This window comes from Anguilla anguilla, chromosome 1 (assembly GCF_013347855.1).
Source record: "Anguilla anguilla isolate fAngAng1 chromosome 1, fAngAng1.pri, whole genome shotgun sequence".
Taxonomy (NCBI): Eukaryota; Metazoa; Chordata; class Actinopteri; order Anguilliformes; family Anguillidae; genus Anguilla; species Anguilla anguilla.
This window is the reverse complement of record NC_049201.1, coordinates 4,778,428-4,793,232: the sequence shown is the minus strand read 5'-3', so window position 1 is coordinate 4,793,232 and position 14,805 is coordinate 4,778,428. Positions and strand designations below refer to the sequence as shown.

General features: G+C 52.5%; 1 protein-coding gene across 3 annotated transcripts in view; it reads left to right on the top strand.

The window, feature by feature from the left end:
- The window catches only part of kif6 (kinesin family member 6), an 87,712-nt gene that overhangs the window by 54,370 nt on the left and 18,537 nt on the right, over window positions 1–14,805 (top strand). For all 3 annotated transcript variants that reach the window (XM_035396354.1, XM_035396268.1, XM_035396182.1), the window contains exons 14-15: window positions 5,561–5,663; window positions 6,417–6,472. In XM_035396354.1, the coding sequence (XP_035252245.1) occupies window positions 5,561–5,663; window positions 6,417–6,472 (159 nt within the window). The remainder of the gene's footprint in view (window positions 1–5,560; window positions 5,664–6,416; window positions 6,473–14,805) is intronic.

The window sequence follows — 14,805 nt, the reverse complement described above, 5'->3', positions numbered from 1 at the left end:
GAGAGAGAGTGTGTGTGTGTGTCTATGTGTGTGTGTGTGCCTGTGAGAGTACAGTATGTCTGTGTGTGAGAGTGTGTGTGTGTGTGTGCGTGTGAGAGTACAGTATGTCTGTGTGTGAGAGAGTGTGTGTGTACGTGTGAGAGTACAGTATGTATGTGTGTGTGTGTGAGAGTGTGTGTGTGTGTGTGTGTGTGTTATTTTTCCCCTGTGTGTAATTTGTGATTTGTTTATAGTCTCTGGGGCCGCACTGAGAGGCCAGATGTGGGCGGGGCCACAGGGCCGGGTCCAGGCTGGGGGGGAGGGGGGGGGGGGGGGACTCTGTGCTTCTGACAGACGGCGCAGGCCTGGCGACTGTGTGACTCAGGAGCTAACGCTGCGCGCAGCGGCTAACAGAACCGGCGGGTCTCTGTCACGCCATCCCGCCGCTGTCGCAGATTTAGCGCGGAGCCGGGAGAGCCAGACGCCTGCCTCACGCAGGAACACCTCACCAGTCACGTGTTGGGTGCAGCGCGCTGGAACTCCCACACACACGCACATACTTACGTGCATACAGTGCATGCGTTACATTTTAGGCATTTAGCAGATGTCTTTTTTTCTCCCCAGAGTGACTTACGCAGGTTACATTTTAACACACATTCTATGTACAAAACTCATTTTACTGACGCACTTCAGGTCAAGCGCCTTTTCCTCAAGTGTACAGCGACAGCCCCCCAGCTGTTAATCAAACCCCCCCCTGTTGCAGTTCCATAACCATTATTCTGCATACTGTACATTCTGTATGTACATACATTTTGCACTCTCTGTCACTCAATCGCTCACCCACTCACGCACACACACACACACACACACTCACTCACTCACGCATACACTCTCACACTCTCACTCACTCGCACACCAACTCACTCACTCACTCACTCACACACACACACACACACACTCACTCAGTCACGCACGCACGCATACACTCTCACACTCTCACTCACACGCACACCAACTCACTCACTCACTCACACACACACACACACACACTCTCACTCACTCACTCACACACACTCATACACTCACTCTTTCACTAATACACTCTCTCACTCATACACTCACTTCTCTTGTTACTCACATTGCTTCTTTGTGACAGGGGGAGGAGGGATAAGATACTGCATTCTGTCTTTCTTTCTGCCACACGAGAGATCACGTTCTTGCCCCTGTGATTCTGTCCTGCTCTTTCTCTCTCCCTCTCTTCCCCCTCTTTGACATCGGACGGCACTTTGTGCCTGTAGTGGCTGCAGGCTACCCACAGTCCCTCAGCAGAGGTCAGAGTTCAGCCCGTCACGGGGGGGGGGGGCGGTTTGTGAGAGAGTGAGAGAGTGAGTGTCGGGGTCCAGACTAAACAGGCTGGTGATGGAGCTGCTGCACGTGCTAACGGGCTCTGCGTTTCCTCTCCGAAAATGCGTCTTCAGACCTGCAGCCAAAGCCTGTGTGTGTGTGTGTGTGTGTATATGTGTGTGCGTGTGTGTGTCTGAGTGTGTGAGTGTGAGAGTGAGAGAAGCACCAGAATCCGCAGAACAATGCCTCTGTCAGGGGTCTGATGCTGACACCATTACTTTCACACGCGACCCCTCTGTAAACATGACCATATAAGGGCGGCCGCTGGTACAGCGGTCCTGCTGTATAAGAGGGGGAATGTGTCAGTGTTTATGTATGGCTGTGATATGAGACCCTCGCCTGACACTCAGAAACTCTCCCTTTTTGCACTCTCCGTTTTTTTTTTTTTTTTTGCCGCCAGCGAGACGATGAACAGACCCTTGTCAGAAAGAGCCGTCGGGCGGCGTTCTGGGCGGGTAACGTGAGACTTACTTCCCACAATCCCGTGTGCTTTCTTTGGCTGCCGAAAGCGGAGCTCTCTACCTGACACAGGTGACACCGGCACGCCTCGTCGACCGCAACCACGGTAACGGTCATTTCTGTGACACGCTGCGCTGTCACAGGATCCAGACCAGAGTTAGGCCCAAGTCACCTTTCCTCTTAGCGGTCAGCTAATAGACTTTAATGCCTTTGGGCACTGGAGCAGTGTTCTGGATGCTCACCAGAGACATTATTTTTAATATGCTTCATGCAGGCGTTTTCTGGAAGCCTTTGGATGCGGTCGACACACAGGGGGGTGAGGCCAGGGCCTCTGAAGGCCTGTTTGCCTTGCAGTGTTTGCTGCGGTTAAACTCCGCCTGTCATGGCCGCCGCACTCAGAACTGTGCCCAGAATGCTTTGTGGTGTAGTTTTTCTTGGGCGGCCGCTCTAAAGGTAAATATTTAGATGCCATTGAGGAGGAGAACAGAGAGTCCTGGACGCTGATGGGCAGCTGACAAACGAGCGGTTTAGATTTGGGGCGCGGGGGAGAAGGGGGGGAGGTTTAACCGCAGTTACCGTGCCAGTACATGGTGACTCCTCGAAAGCCTCAGAGGGTTCTATTTGTACTGCACAGCTTATGCAAGGCAGTGGAGCTGTCAATCAAGGGCATCAAATGGACTGCATTTACATAGCGCTTTTATCCAAAGCGCTTTACAATTGATGCCTCTCATTCGCCAGAGCAGTTAGGGGTTAGGTGTCTTGCTCAAGGACACTTCGACATGCCCAGGGCGGGGTTTGAACCGGCAACCCTCCGACTGCCAGACAATCGGTCTTACCTCCTGAGCTATGTCGCCCCCTATGTCGCATCAGCTCTGAGAAGCTGAGTAGGCTGGGAGAGGTACAGGACAGGGAGAGAGGGGCAGCCCAAAAAATGGAGCACTGTCCCAGCTAGCAAACGGTCCTCTTCCTAACGCCACGTTCTCCAGCCCGTGCTCACTTTGAAGCCCCAGCTGTGCGAAGCAGATGAGAGAAGCCTCCCTTTGAAGTGTGGCTCTCAACCCTGGCCGCTGCGCTAGACTTGATGGGGGAGGAGCGGTCTGTCTGACCCAGCGTTCTGTCTGACCCAGCGGCCTGTCTATCTGACCCTGCGGTCTGTTAGCCTGATTTTTATTAGCTCGCTGGGCCTCGCACAAACAAAGCTGCGTTCTCTACGGCGTGCTCACTGACCGCATCGCCAGGTCACCGATCAGTCAGGGATTCAGTGACTCACGAGTCAGGGATTCGATTTAAGAAACAGTGACTCACACCAGAGGGAGGGTTAAAAATAGATACGATTCAAACGGTCAGACGTCTCCTCAGAATATCCCCCCAAAATATGCATCTGTGAACACTCTGTGCTGTAAAAAAAAAAAATAGGTAAACAAATAAATGAATGAATAATGCCGGAGTTATGTTGGACACTGTTGCCTATTTATCGGGCCCTTCTCCTGTGACGTGCTCAGACAGAACCCGGACAGAACTCGGGCTGATCTGAGATAATATATCATATTATTATTATTATTATGCCGGGTTGGCTCTGCTGGGGACTGGGTCCAGGGTGATCCAGCGCCATAGGGGGTTTTGTGAGGGGCCTGCACATTACGCTTTCCTTAAACTATGCGCAGACTCCCGGTCGCGTCTCGCTCGCTGTGGTCACCCAGACCAGCGTAGCGTAGCAAACCGAACGCTGTGGAGTTTTAGGGAGCCCAGCCCTCTGGGATGGGGGGGGGGGGGGGGGGCGTGCTTTCTCACAGAGTCCGGAGACAGAAGTGGGCCGTACAGAGAGAAAACCGCAAACGCACCAGAGCACAGCTGTGCCTTGCAGTGCATTGTGGGTAATCGCCGGTAATACACACATACACGTAGGCCACATTTGGCCAACAGGCCCGTTGAAGCCGTTTGGAGGAACGTAGAGGGTGAGGGGGCAGGAGGAATGGGGTTCATTAGGAATAAACTCGTAGAGGTCTGTCTGGACTCCCCAGTGCAGTTGAGAGCCCTGTCAGAACACCGCTGATTTTCCCACAGTGCACTGGTGATGACAGGTTCACTGCCACTTTCACTCGCCTTGCTTGAGTTGCTTGTAAACTTTCTGCAGTTTATACGACAGCGGTTTTCTCCCATTAAGGTCGTTACGGTTTCTGGTTGCTAGGTGCTGACACGTGCTTCCAATGGTCGTGAAGATCTCAACGCTAATATGACGCTTGTGGTGGGTGTGGTCATGCGGAGCACTAAACGTGTCATAATGCGAAGGGCGGGGGTCTCTAACCAAAGACTCACCAGATATTCAGCTTCATTTTCTTAACATTGGAAAGTCTTGCCTGAAACTGAAAAATTCCTGTTTGATACATTTTCTAGAAAATTCACTACAGAGAGTGACCAAGGATAATACTGTAACGGGTGGTCTATACCTGTGATCCTCAATCCTGGTCTTGGACAGCCACTGGGTCTGCTGTGTTTGTGTTTTCGCCTTAGAGGAATAGTTTTGGGAAGTTCACTTTTTGGCTGCCATACCCATAGACGATAACATTGATACCAATTTTAATCTTATTGTCCAGCTATGAGCTAACATCCATCTGCAGGCATTCATTGAGGTAGCACAGTTAGCATGCAGCCCATAGGTATTGTCTAATATTTTTGTGCTGGATGCACAGAGATGAAATTGGTATGCATTTTATCGTCTAACTCTGAGTGAGCAAATTTTACCAAAAAGTTTGACTATTGCTTTAAGATCAGGAACCGACTCTGACCCAAGAAACCAGATGACCTGAGTTAGCTGTGTAATCGACTGCTTTAAACTGATCAACTTCTGTGCTGCTCAAGTGCTGAGTGACAAAAAAGCTCCAGCAGACCCTGTGGCTCTCCTGACCAGGATTGAGGACCACTGTTCTGATAATATAGCACCAGAAACTCCTGTTACCAGCAGGAATCTAGGAGGAAAGGTGGAGTTGAGTATCTGGTTTGCCTGTGGAATCTGTGGTCTATGTCTGGAGTAGCTGTGTGGAAACACTGATGCTGTCATGGCAACACCACACTCATTATGTCCTATCTGAAGAATTAATTAAAAAACGCAAATAATTGCCAGGCTTTGCGTGACAAATAACTGAGTCAACAAACAAACAAGGGAACAAACTGGTATTTTTATGAGGCAGCCATGTCTCCTGTCTCACCCCCGTCTGTCCACCATACCCCACACGCCCATTCACTGATTAATGGAGGACACTTTGTCCACGAAGATAATGAAGCATCTGCTGATGTGATCCCAATCTGAACAGCCGTCCGTGTTCTGTGCGCTCTTATTTTGTTTTATTTTAAATACTGCTGGTGATTAAAGCACGCTGGGCCTGTTAGGAGCAGCGGGTTGGTAGCCGTGGAGACGTGGGGTGGGGTGGCGCACGTTTTTGGGCTCGGTTCCAGCGTTCCCATCTGCGTGGCAGACCCGTGCCCGCGCCGTCTGGAGCGGGACGGCCCAGGATGCCGTTCCCCCCACCGCTGACTCAGGGGGCCGACGCCCCGAGGAGCGGGGGGTTCCCACGGGGGGAACGCAGCGGCGCAGATCCCGCTGATGCTGAGGGTCTGTTTCCGTGGCGATGCGCGGGCCGACCCGCTCCCCGCGCTCACTGCACCCCGCCCTGCAGTTCGGTCTGACCCCCCCCTCCCCCGCGCCCCTCTCTCCCCTCAGGCCCCGAGCTCTCAGCGGGACGCCAGGAGGCGTTTGACATTTTCAGGAAGGAGCACGAGGACTGCCTGGCCGTCGAGGACAACAAGGTGCTGCTCAAACAGAGGTCAGTGCTGGGGGTTTACACGGAGTGTCCTGTTCTAAAGAGAGTGGCCTCTCACGGGTATAGAGTGACTATGGTGTTCAGGTAGAGCTCAGTGTTGAGTGTTCAGTGAGTGTTTTCATAAGGGTCAGTGTTAGGGGATTACACTGAGGGTCCTGCTCAAGGTGAGTGCCCTTTCACTGGTGTACAGTGACTATGGTGTTCAGGTAGAGCTTAGTGTTGAGTATTCAATGAGTGTTTTCATAAGGGTCAGTGTTAGGGGATTAGTGTTAGGGTCCCGCTCAAAAGAGATTGGCCTTTCACAGGGCCATGTGTTTAACATTTACAGTGGGTGTCCTGTTAGAGGTCGGTGTTAGGGTTATAGAGTGAGTTTGGTGTTCAGGCGGAGCTTAGTGTTTCGGGTGTTAGGGGTATAGTATATGATTATTGAGGGCATCTAACCTGTGTCTCTGCGTTTTCTCTTTATTCAGAGAGCTAGCGCATGCACTCAGCCCCCGGGTCACTGTTAGAGGATGGCGTGTTGTGCGCTTGGTCTTTAGATTGTCTGGATGTCCCTTGCGCATTTTCGCAGATGGCCCTGTCTCTGGTTTATGTCTGTTTGACCGAGTCACTGTTCACCCTGGCTTTCATCCCGTAAGCTTTTCTCAGTGTTCCCCTGACGATCTACCATTGTCTCTCTTCCCTCTCTCCCCCTCTCCCTCTCTCTTCCCCTGTCTCTCTCTATCTCCCTCACCCCTCTTTCTCTCTCTCTCTCAGGTATGCTGAAGCGAAGGCGCTTGGGGAACAGGTGAACGAGGCCAGAGGCCGAGTCAGTAAGTGCTTCTCCGTTTCCTGTAAGCAGCCAATGAGCATCCAGCATACTGAGAACCCCGACCAATCCCGCTGGGGGACCCCGCTATCGCAGGAAGGGGGCCTCCTGATACCCCGATACCTCTGCCCACCTGCAGCAGAGGGCTGGTGTGCTCTTTCACACACACACACACACACACACACTCAGGGCCTGCTCCACACACCTGGAGGACAGGGAGGAGCGTGATTATCTTTCGGTTAGAGCCAAAGCCAGAGCTCTGTTAGAGATCTGCCCCGCAGCGCTACACTACGAGCAGCAGAGCGCTCGATAATGCTGCTATAAAAAGTCTTGTTCAGAAAAAAAGTCACAGATAGCTCTTAACTTTAGTGCAGCAGGGGCAGTTCTTGGGTGACTGGGGGACTGGTCGAGGCACAGTCTCAGGAAGTGGTGTGTGTGTGTACATGCGTGTGTGTGTGTGTCCGCACAGTGTGTTTAAAATGGAGTGGTCACTCAGGACATGCAGTAAACAGCAAGCAGGCATCTGGCAGTCCCGGCTCTCCCTCGTTTCCAAAACTGTGAGTAAATAACAGAAAGCTGTCCTTTAACGGGCCGTGGAACGCCACCACCATCGCCATCGCTGCAGTAATGAAGAACAGGCTCCGCTCCCCTTCTGTGTTTTTTACCCTGCCGAATTCCAGAGACACGCCCCCCTGCCGGTCCCGCCACCGCTAACGAACGTGTCCGCGCCGGGTGAACCCCCGCCTCCCCCCCCCCCCCCCCCCCCAGAGCGGGCCGCGGAACCGGCCGTCAGCACATTCCGGGCCCCCCCGGTCCCAGAACAGGAGGGTCTGTTTTCCAGGCTGCTGCTGCTTTCCGGGCCCCCCTCCCCCCCGCGTGTTTTTCCGGACCGGAACGAGCGCCTCTGTTTTACAAGCGTTCCGTTAGCGAGCTCGCGTTCCGTTAGCGAGCTCGCGTTCCGTTAGCGAGCTCTCATTCCGTTAGCGAGCTGGCGTTCCGTTAGCGAGCTCGCGTTCCGTTAGCGAGCTCGCATTCCGTTAGCGAGCTCGTCGTGCTCTCTCTCTCTCTCTGCGTCATGTCCCTGACAGGTAGGCCTCCGCTGCCAGGCGCCTGGGGTTGAGGAGCCTTCTGCGGTCAGAAATACCGCCAACCCTTCCCCCTGACCCCCCCCCCCCTCAGCCTCCTGCCCCCCCTCGTCTGAGCCTGCTTTCACACTGCTGTTCTCTGGGCTTCTACTCGTCCTGCTTACAGGGGGGGTATTATCTGGGGGAGTTTCATTTATTCATGTTCCTGGGACTCACAGGTGACTCCTCAGGTGACTTTGAGGCGCTTCTCGATGGCGTTGAGGTTCGGCACCGTTGAGACTGCTCCCCTGAACGGGACACGCCCATCGCCCCCGGTTCAGCAGCGATGACAGCGCGGAACCGTCCCCAGGGGCGGAGGGAGAGAGCGTTTCTTCGGCGAGCACGTATCCCATCACCCCCTGCTCATGTTAGAATGCTGTGTTTACGCAGCAGCGGCGGTTTTACTTCCGCAGCGCGAGTCGCGCGTCTCCCGTGAACCCGGCGAACCGGGACGCCCACGACAAGACCAGCGCTAACGAGCCGCGGTCTGCGGCTTCCTCTTCTCTCTTTCTCTTTCTTCTTCTGTCTCCCTCCCTCCTTCCTTCCGTCCTTTCTTCCTGCTTTGTCTAATCAGCACTTTTCAGGGCGGTGTTTCATAAACAATTTTTGTTTGTTGACAGCGCTGTTAGTTTTAGCACCGCCCACTGCCTCCGAATGTGATGACATCACGGGGTTTGCTACATCCTGATTGGCTGGATACGATACTGGTTTCCCATAATTCCCTGTCCTGGGACGTCTGCAGCTTCGTTATTGGAGGGAGAACTGAGTGCTGATGGGAAGCTGGCTGCTTCGTAGAGATCCTCTCTCTCAAAGCCAGTGAGAGCTCATGCTTCAGTGACACGTTTGCTCGCTTCGTTATTTTACAGACACTTTTTGTTTTTTGGATCTCGTTACGGTAGCGTTCTCAGTCCAGGGAGGAAATCCCTCAGAAGAAGGTTCGATCCGGCTGCTCTATTTGTGTTAATAAAGTCTTCAGTGGAAGCAGGTTGTCTTTAAGCCTCGTTGGTTGAAGCACAGGTTTTGTATCAACGTAGTTAAATGTGAGGTTTAAACACAACTTGCTATTTTTTAAAGGCAGAGAATATTAAGAACGCAATTAAAATGGTCTGTTTTGGGTTTTGAGCCCAGTGTTCCGCTGGACAGAAACCAGAATCGGCTCTGTTCATAATCAGTAGATACTCAGCGGGTTTGAACACTTGTTTACCGCTCAAACCCTCAGATTTACGGATGAGGGACCCGTTTGTTTGCTGCGCAGTTTTCGAGGAAAAGCCTCACCGCCGTCGTGTGTATCTAAAGCACATCAGCGAGCGGCCGTGAGTGATGGATGAGGATAATGTTTGTGCGGTGTCTGGAGTGCGGAGGCTCTGATTGCCGTCCTGGGCATTCGCCGGGCAGCAGAGGATAATGGGAAACGCGGCGTGTAGCTGTTGGCCGCGGGTTTGGCCTGAGCGGTCCTAATTAGTCATCGCCGTGCCGACGCATCAGAGGTGTGTCGTAGGGTAACCTGAGCCTCCCTCGTCACCATTAGAACTGCGTACGGGGCACCAGGGGGCTTTCTGCGGCCTGTCAGCGGAGTTTCACAGAGAATTATGGGAGAGGTAACCGGGGAGACAGATAGTACAAACCTCTGCCACGCACCCCCCCCTCTCACCCCATAAAGCCACCCCGCGCTCCCTTCCCAGAAGCCCCTTGCACGGCGGCTGTTGTTCTTGGTGAGCGCGCGTGCTTTGGAATTCCGTCGCGCTGGACGGCGTGCGTTCCAAGCGGCTCTCAGAGGTGGAGGGACGGGTGTATTTGTCAGAGCGCGCGTGATGCATGGGCTGACGTGGTGCTATGGAAACAAGCGCGCCCCCCCCCCCCCCCCCCCCCCACCCGATCTCCTTTCCAGATGTGTCCCGGTATTTACGTCCCCGTGTAACGCCACGGCATCTGTTAACCTCTTCGCCCTCCACCCCCCCACCCCCCCACCACCCCACCACCACACCACCCCACCTCCCCCCATTGCCCGGAAACAATGGTGTATCCGGGAGGTGGCCACCGGTAACAGAACGAAGGGGCGGGGCGCTGGCAGAGAACAACCAATAGCCTCTCTTCGGTGCCCCAGTCCCCTCATATACCTTGCACTCCGCACCCCTGTCGGCACCCCAAGACGTAGCAGACGGTTGTAAACACATCTTGGGGGTCCCGTGTGTGATTTCGTTTGAGTGCGGCGTGTTGTTGCTAGCGGTATTGGCGGTACCCCCCCCCCAAACCCCCCCCCCCACGGGTCAGGGAAGCGTCTGTTCGAAGGGAGCGCGACGCTCCTGGCCAACCCGCCAACCCAAAACCGCCAAATCAACACCGCGGAACGCTCTGGCCCTACGACCACGGCCGTCATTGGTGTTTGTGTGCTCTCGGCTGAGGCCTTCCGCTCGACCCCGCGCGGCGGGACGGCTCGGCTGCCGCCGACGTTCGCCTGGCGACTGGCACGGCTCCGTCCCCCGCCGCGGTGCCCAAGCTCGGCGCAGTCGCCGTGATCGCTCACCCGCGAATCCTCCCGCCCCGCCTGACACAAGCCGGCTCACGCCACGGCACGGTAAAGCCGTAGTTTCCTGGCGGGGGGGGTAAACGCCCCCCTCCCCCCCCGCTGCTGGCATTTCCTTTGGCCCCCGGCGAGGTAAAATCCCGGGACGGGGGCGCGGGGGGGCCTGGGACTCGCTGCTGAACGCAGACGGCCGTTAAAAACGTCCCCCTCTCGGGGAGTTCTCGGGGGGAGAACGTCGCTCCGACGTTGGCTGGACTTCACGAAAAGTTATGTGTGTCTACATATGATAAAATACATCATTCAGAGCACATGTACTGTGTGCGCTTTAATGTCTGCGCTGATATACGGCCTCACTTACAGAAATATTTAACTTATTTCCACTGGCCATTTTATGCCTGTTTTGCGTTACATAAAACTTGCATATCATGCATTTTTTAGTTCTACAGCGCATACTTATCTATATAAACGCAGCGATATTTCATATATCGTCATGTATATATAGGGAGTATATCTGTGCATTGTTTGTATTTCTAATTAGCTTTTGGCACAGCAGTTTGACCTTCTGGCTGTGTCCCTATGCACTTGAACAGGGCTATAATTATGTGCATATTGATATCTTATCAAAGCAAATACTACCATCGCCCCCTTGTGCCATCTCAGCAATCATATTACTGTGGATGATTAGCAATTTAACTTTTATGTGTTTTTTTTTATTTATGAGATCTCACCCTTTCCAGAGGTCATGTGTGCCGGTGGTCTTGGTAGAGTGCTGTAGTTTTAGTGTTAAGCTCACTGTTCTGATTTTATTCACCGGATGTCTTTACGCTATTGGGAGTATTAATGTGTAACTCTTTATTATTCTGCCATCATCGCTGGTCAGGTGATTGATGTCTTAGGGTTCAATGTCCAAAGCATGAGGTTGCAAACCCGCCCTGTGGTAGACTTTTTTAACCTTTTATTCACCTCAATGTATTGGACCTCTGTCCTGTTTCAGCTGCAGAGAGCCAGTACTACTCCTAATGCACACACACACACACACACAGAGCTCTGTCTCTCTGTCCCACACACACAAAAACACACACGCATAAGCACACACACAAACACACGCCAGAATTGTGAAAACAGCGATTCATCAGTTCATACGGCAGTCCGTGACTAACCGACCTATGAGAAGAGTCGCTGTATTTGAGCGCAGTGCATTATGGGTAGAAGGAGCCTGTCGGTGACGTGCCAGTGAAACGTCGGCAGGGGAAACACGTGCCTCCTGGTTGGCGACGGCGCTCAGCTCGCGTGCGCAGGGGGGTTGTTTATTCACGCACGCGTTGATCAGTCTGCTCTCCATTACGCTGCACTCTTATTCATGTGCCGCGCTGGAGGAAGAGGATTCCTGGAGACCCGAGGAATTTCACCCACTCTGGAAAGAGCCCTCCAGTATGGAATTAGTCAAGATGTCGACCGCTGTTATTTTTTTTATCTTGCATTGTAAAAAAAAAAAAACAGTCGTGGTACGTGCAGACCCCTGTCCAGACTGTACAGTATGTCAGCGGGGAATAATGGTGTACGAAAGTTCTGCATGTGCTTTCACTTCCTAACTGGACCCAGAAATGGCTGTGGTGGCTGCGACTGCAATGAAGGAAGGTTTGGCGTTCTGAGCCACGGTCGTCATACCCCAGTACTGAACCCCTGCTTGTTGCCATGGCCTCTGCTGCTGTTTGTGACGGGACGGTTTAGTTTAACGCGTTCTGAACATTTCTGGGAATTTTGCGAACATTTCTGGGTCGTTCTCCGACTTCGGGAAGTTGGTTGAATTTTCTTCCAGATTAAACTGTAAAAAAAAAAAAAAAAGAAATATTTTTCAGCGAGAGAGAGAGATTGAGTTACCTTCTCTTCTCAAATCCAGGATGTTCACAGATTTGAAATGGTTTATGTAATGTTATGGAGCTGTTGAGAGAACGTTGCCAGTTGGAATTGAACTCTTCGCCTGTTCACGACCTTCTCAAGAATGGAGACTGTGAAGATTATGTGCAGGCCTAGAGGAAACAGATCCAGTCAGTTTAAGGAGGAATGCTCTGGCGTTCTGTATGTGTCATACATCTGTCTGCACTGGTATTCATGGATGGATGTACGCAGGACAGTGTCCTGTGTTAATTCAGCTCTGACAGTGTTAATTCAACTCTTAACAGATAACATTTGGTCCCTCATTCCAGAGTGGGACCAAATGTCATCTGTTAAGAGTTGAATTAACACTGGACATTTTACTGTGTACATACGTGTTATTTGTGTATGTATGCGTTTGTGTATGTATTTGTGCACGTGTTTATGTAAGTGTGCATACTGTATATGTACATGGACGCAGTCTTCTTTGGGCACGTGCATTCTAAATTTTGGTACTGCAAGCAGATTCGTTCTCGCTGCCGCACATAACCCCAGGACCACAGGCATGGGTAAATATTTGGAAACTGGTTATTTATGCTGATGGAAGGTCCCCTGAATGGGGTCGAGGGCGAACCCATGGGATGGTTTGGAGCGGGACGAGGCACGGGGGGGGGGGGGGGGGGGGGCTCGGAGCGCTCCCGCCCCCCCCGCCAGGACGAGAAGAGCGGAGAGAGGCCTCCCCTGGTCCCTTTCGCCAAACCACCACCCGCCACCATAAACCCCCCCCAACCACCCCGGCGGATGAACTCTGGGTCGCCGTAGCAACCGCAGACCCCTCCCTCTCCGAGCAGCTTCTCTTCCTTCTGCTGAGAGGAGGGGGGCCAGGCTGTCTGGGGACATGGGACGATTCGAGAGGCTCGAATCCGTCCGGATCTTTGATTCCGTCCAGGTCTTTGATTCCATACGGATTTTTGATTCCGTCCAGGTCTTTCATTCCATACAGATCTTTGATTCCGTCCAGGTCTTTCATTCCATACAGATCTTTGATTCCGTCCAGGTCTTTCATTCCATACGGATCTTTGATTCCGTCCAGGTCTTTGTTTCCATATGGGTCTTTGATTCCGTCCGGGTCTTTCATTCCATACGGATCTTTGATTCCGTATGGTTTCCATGCAAGCTCGAACCGTCAGCCAGCATGAAGCAGTCTGTCCAGGGCAGTATTCCTGCTGTTCACCGGCACACACTGAGGGGACAGTACAATCAATCACACTTTGCCTTGGTGGGGGGGGTGGTTCTTTTTTATAAGCAATATCTTATGTGCTCGACCTTCTCCATATGGCTAAAGTATAAACTCAGGTACATACTCTGTCCAGCCGGACGTAGTAAAAATAAAAGATATAGAGTTGAAAGACTGCGGAAAGGCTCTCGGTGAATGGTCTGACAGATGGGCTGCAGGTAGAGTGAATTAGTCTGGAAACACACGGACAGACAGATGGACAGACGTATGTGCTGTATACTGGGATGCGGGTCAGCGGCAGTACCTGTGGCAAAAGCGTTCCTGTATTAAACTGAAATAAGGAACTGTTGACAGGTCTTGCAGTAGCAGTAACAGGAATGTTTCTGTGTTTGGCTGAACTGGACAGGTCTTGCAGTAGCAGTAACAGGAATGTTTCTGTGTTCGGCTGAACTGGACAGATAGGTCTTGCAGTTGCAGTAACAGGAATGTTTCTGTGTTTGGCTGAACTGGACAGATAGGTCTTGCAGTTGCAGTAGCGGCAGCAGGAAGGGCTGTCTTAAGATCCCTCTCCTGTGAATGTGGCTGGCTTTCCGAGAGCCGGGCGAAGGGCAGAGCTTTAAATCGAGATCGCGTTTTTAGCCAGACGCGTTCGTCCGGCGTCCGTTGAAGCTGAACTCCGACGCGCTCCCTCGTGTGTCTCCCCACGTGGTCGGGATATTTGTCCGAGCACTTTTTAGAGAATGTGTGATATTGGCTCCAGACTGCAACTGCAGTGTAGTCATTTTAACGCTTATTGAAGCCCCCTCCCACACACACACACACACACACACACACACAAAGTGTCCAACACTTATCACAATTCATTGTCCTTGAGTCACCTAAGAAATAACGTCATTTTTACTGAGAAATACATTATAAGTTTGCGTGACACTCATTATGTACACGAAATAGTTTCTGAGAAGTTTAGACATTTTGAGATGGAGCGCCTGTTCCCTGCAGTCAACAGTCAGGATACAGTAAGGCCGTCCCGTCACCCTGCTATCAGTGATTTTCATCGAAGAGCAACAAAGTCTGCCTTCTCTTCCACCTCACAGTTCCATCTGTTATAACAACTGTCAAAACTGATTTTTTTTTTCTCCCACCAAGTGTAATATTTGCTTAAATTTACGACTCTGGTTTGAGGACGGAACGCTGCAGCAGATTAAGTGCCCCATAAAGCCTGCTTTTGTTTTTTTTATTGTTTTTTTTTTAACCCGTGTTACATCAGTACCCCGTTCTGCCCCCCCGCGTTTGGGGGGGGGGGATGGTCTCCCCAGAGCGTGCGGCCGGCCTGCCGCGGGGTGGGGGGGGGGGGGGCGGCGGGGGCGTCTCACCCGCTAACGCCGTCCACAGCACGGGGGTCAGCCCACAGGGAGATAAACAACGGCGGTGTACGCTAGCGTAGCGCAGCTCAGACGTGCGGTTGCTAGCGTAGCCGCTGCCCTGCGCTCTCTCTCTCTCCCTGTGTCAGCACTGTGTCTGTCCAGACCCCTCCTCTGGCTCTACTGAGTGTTCCCTAATCCTGTTATTTTTCTTTA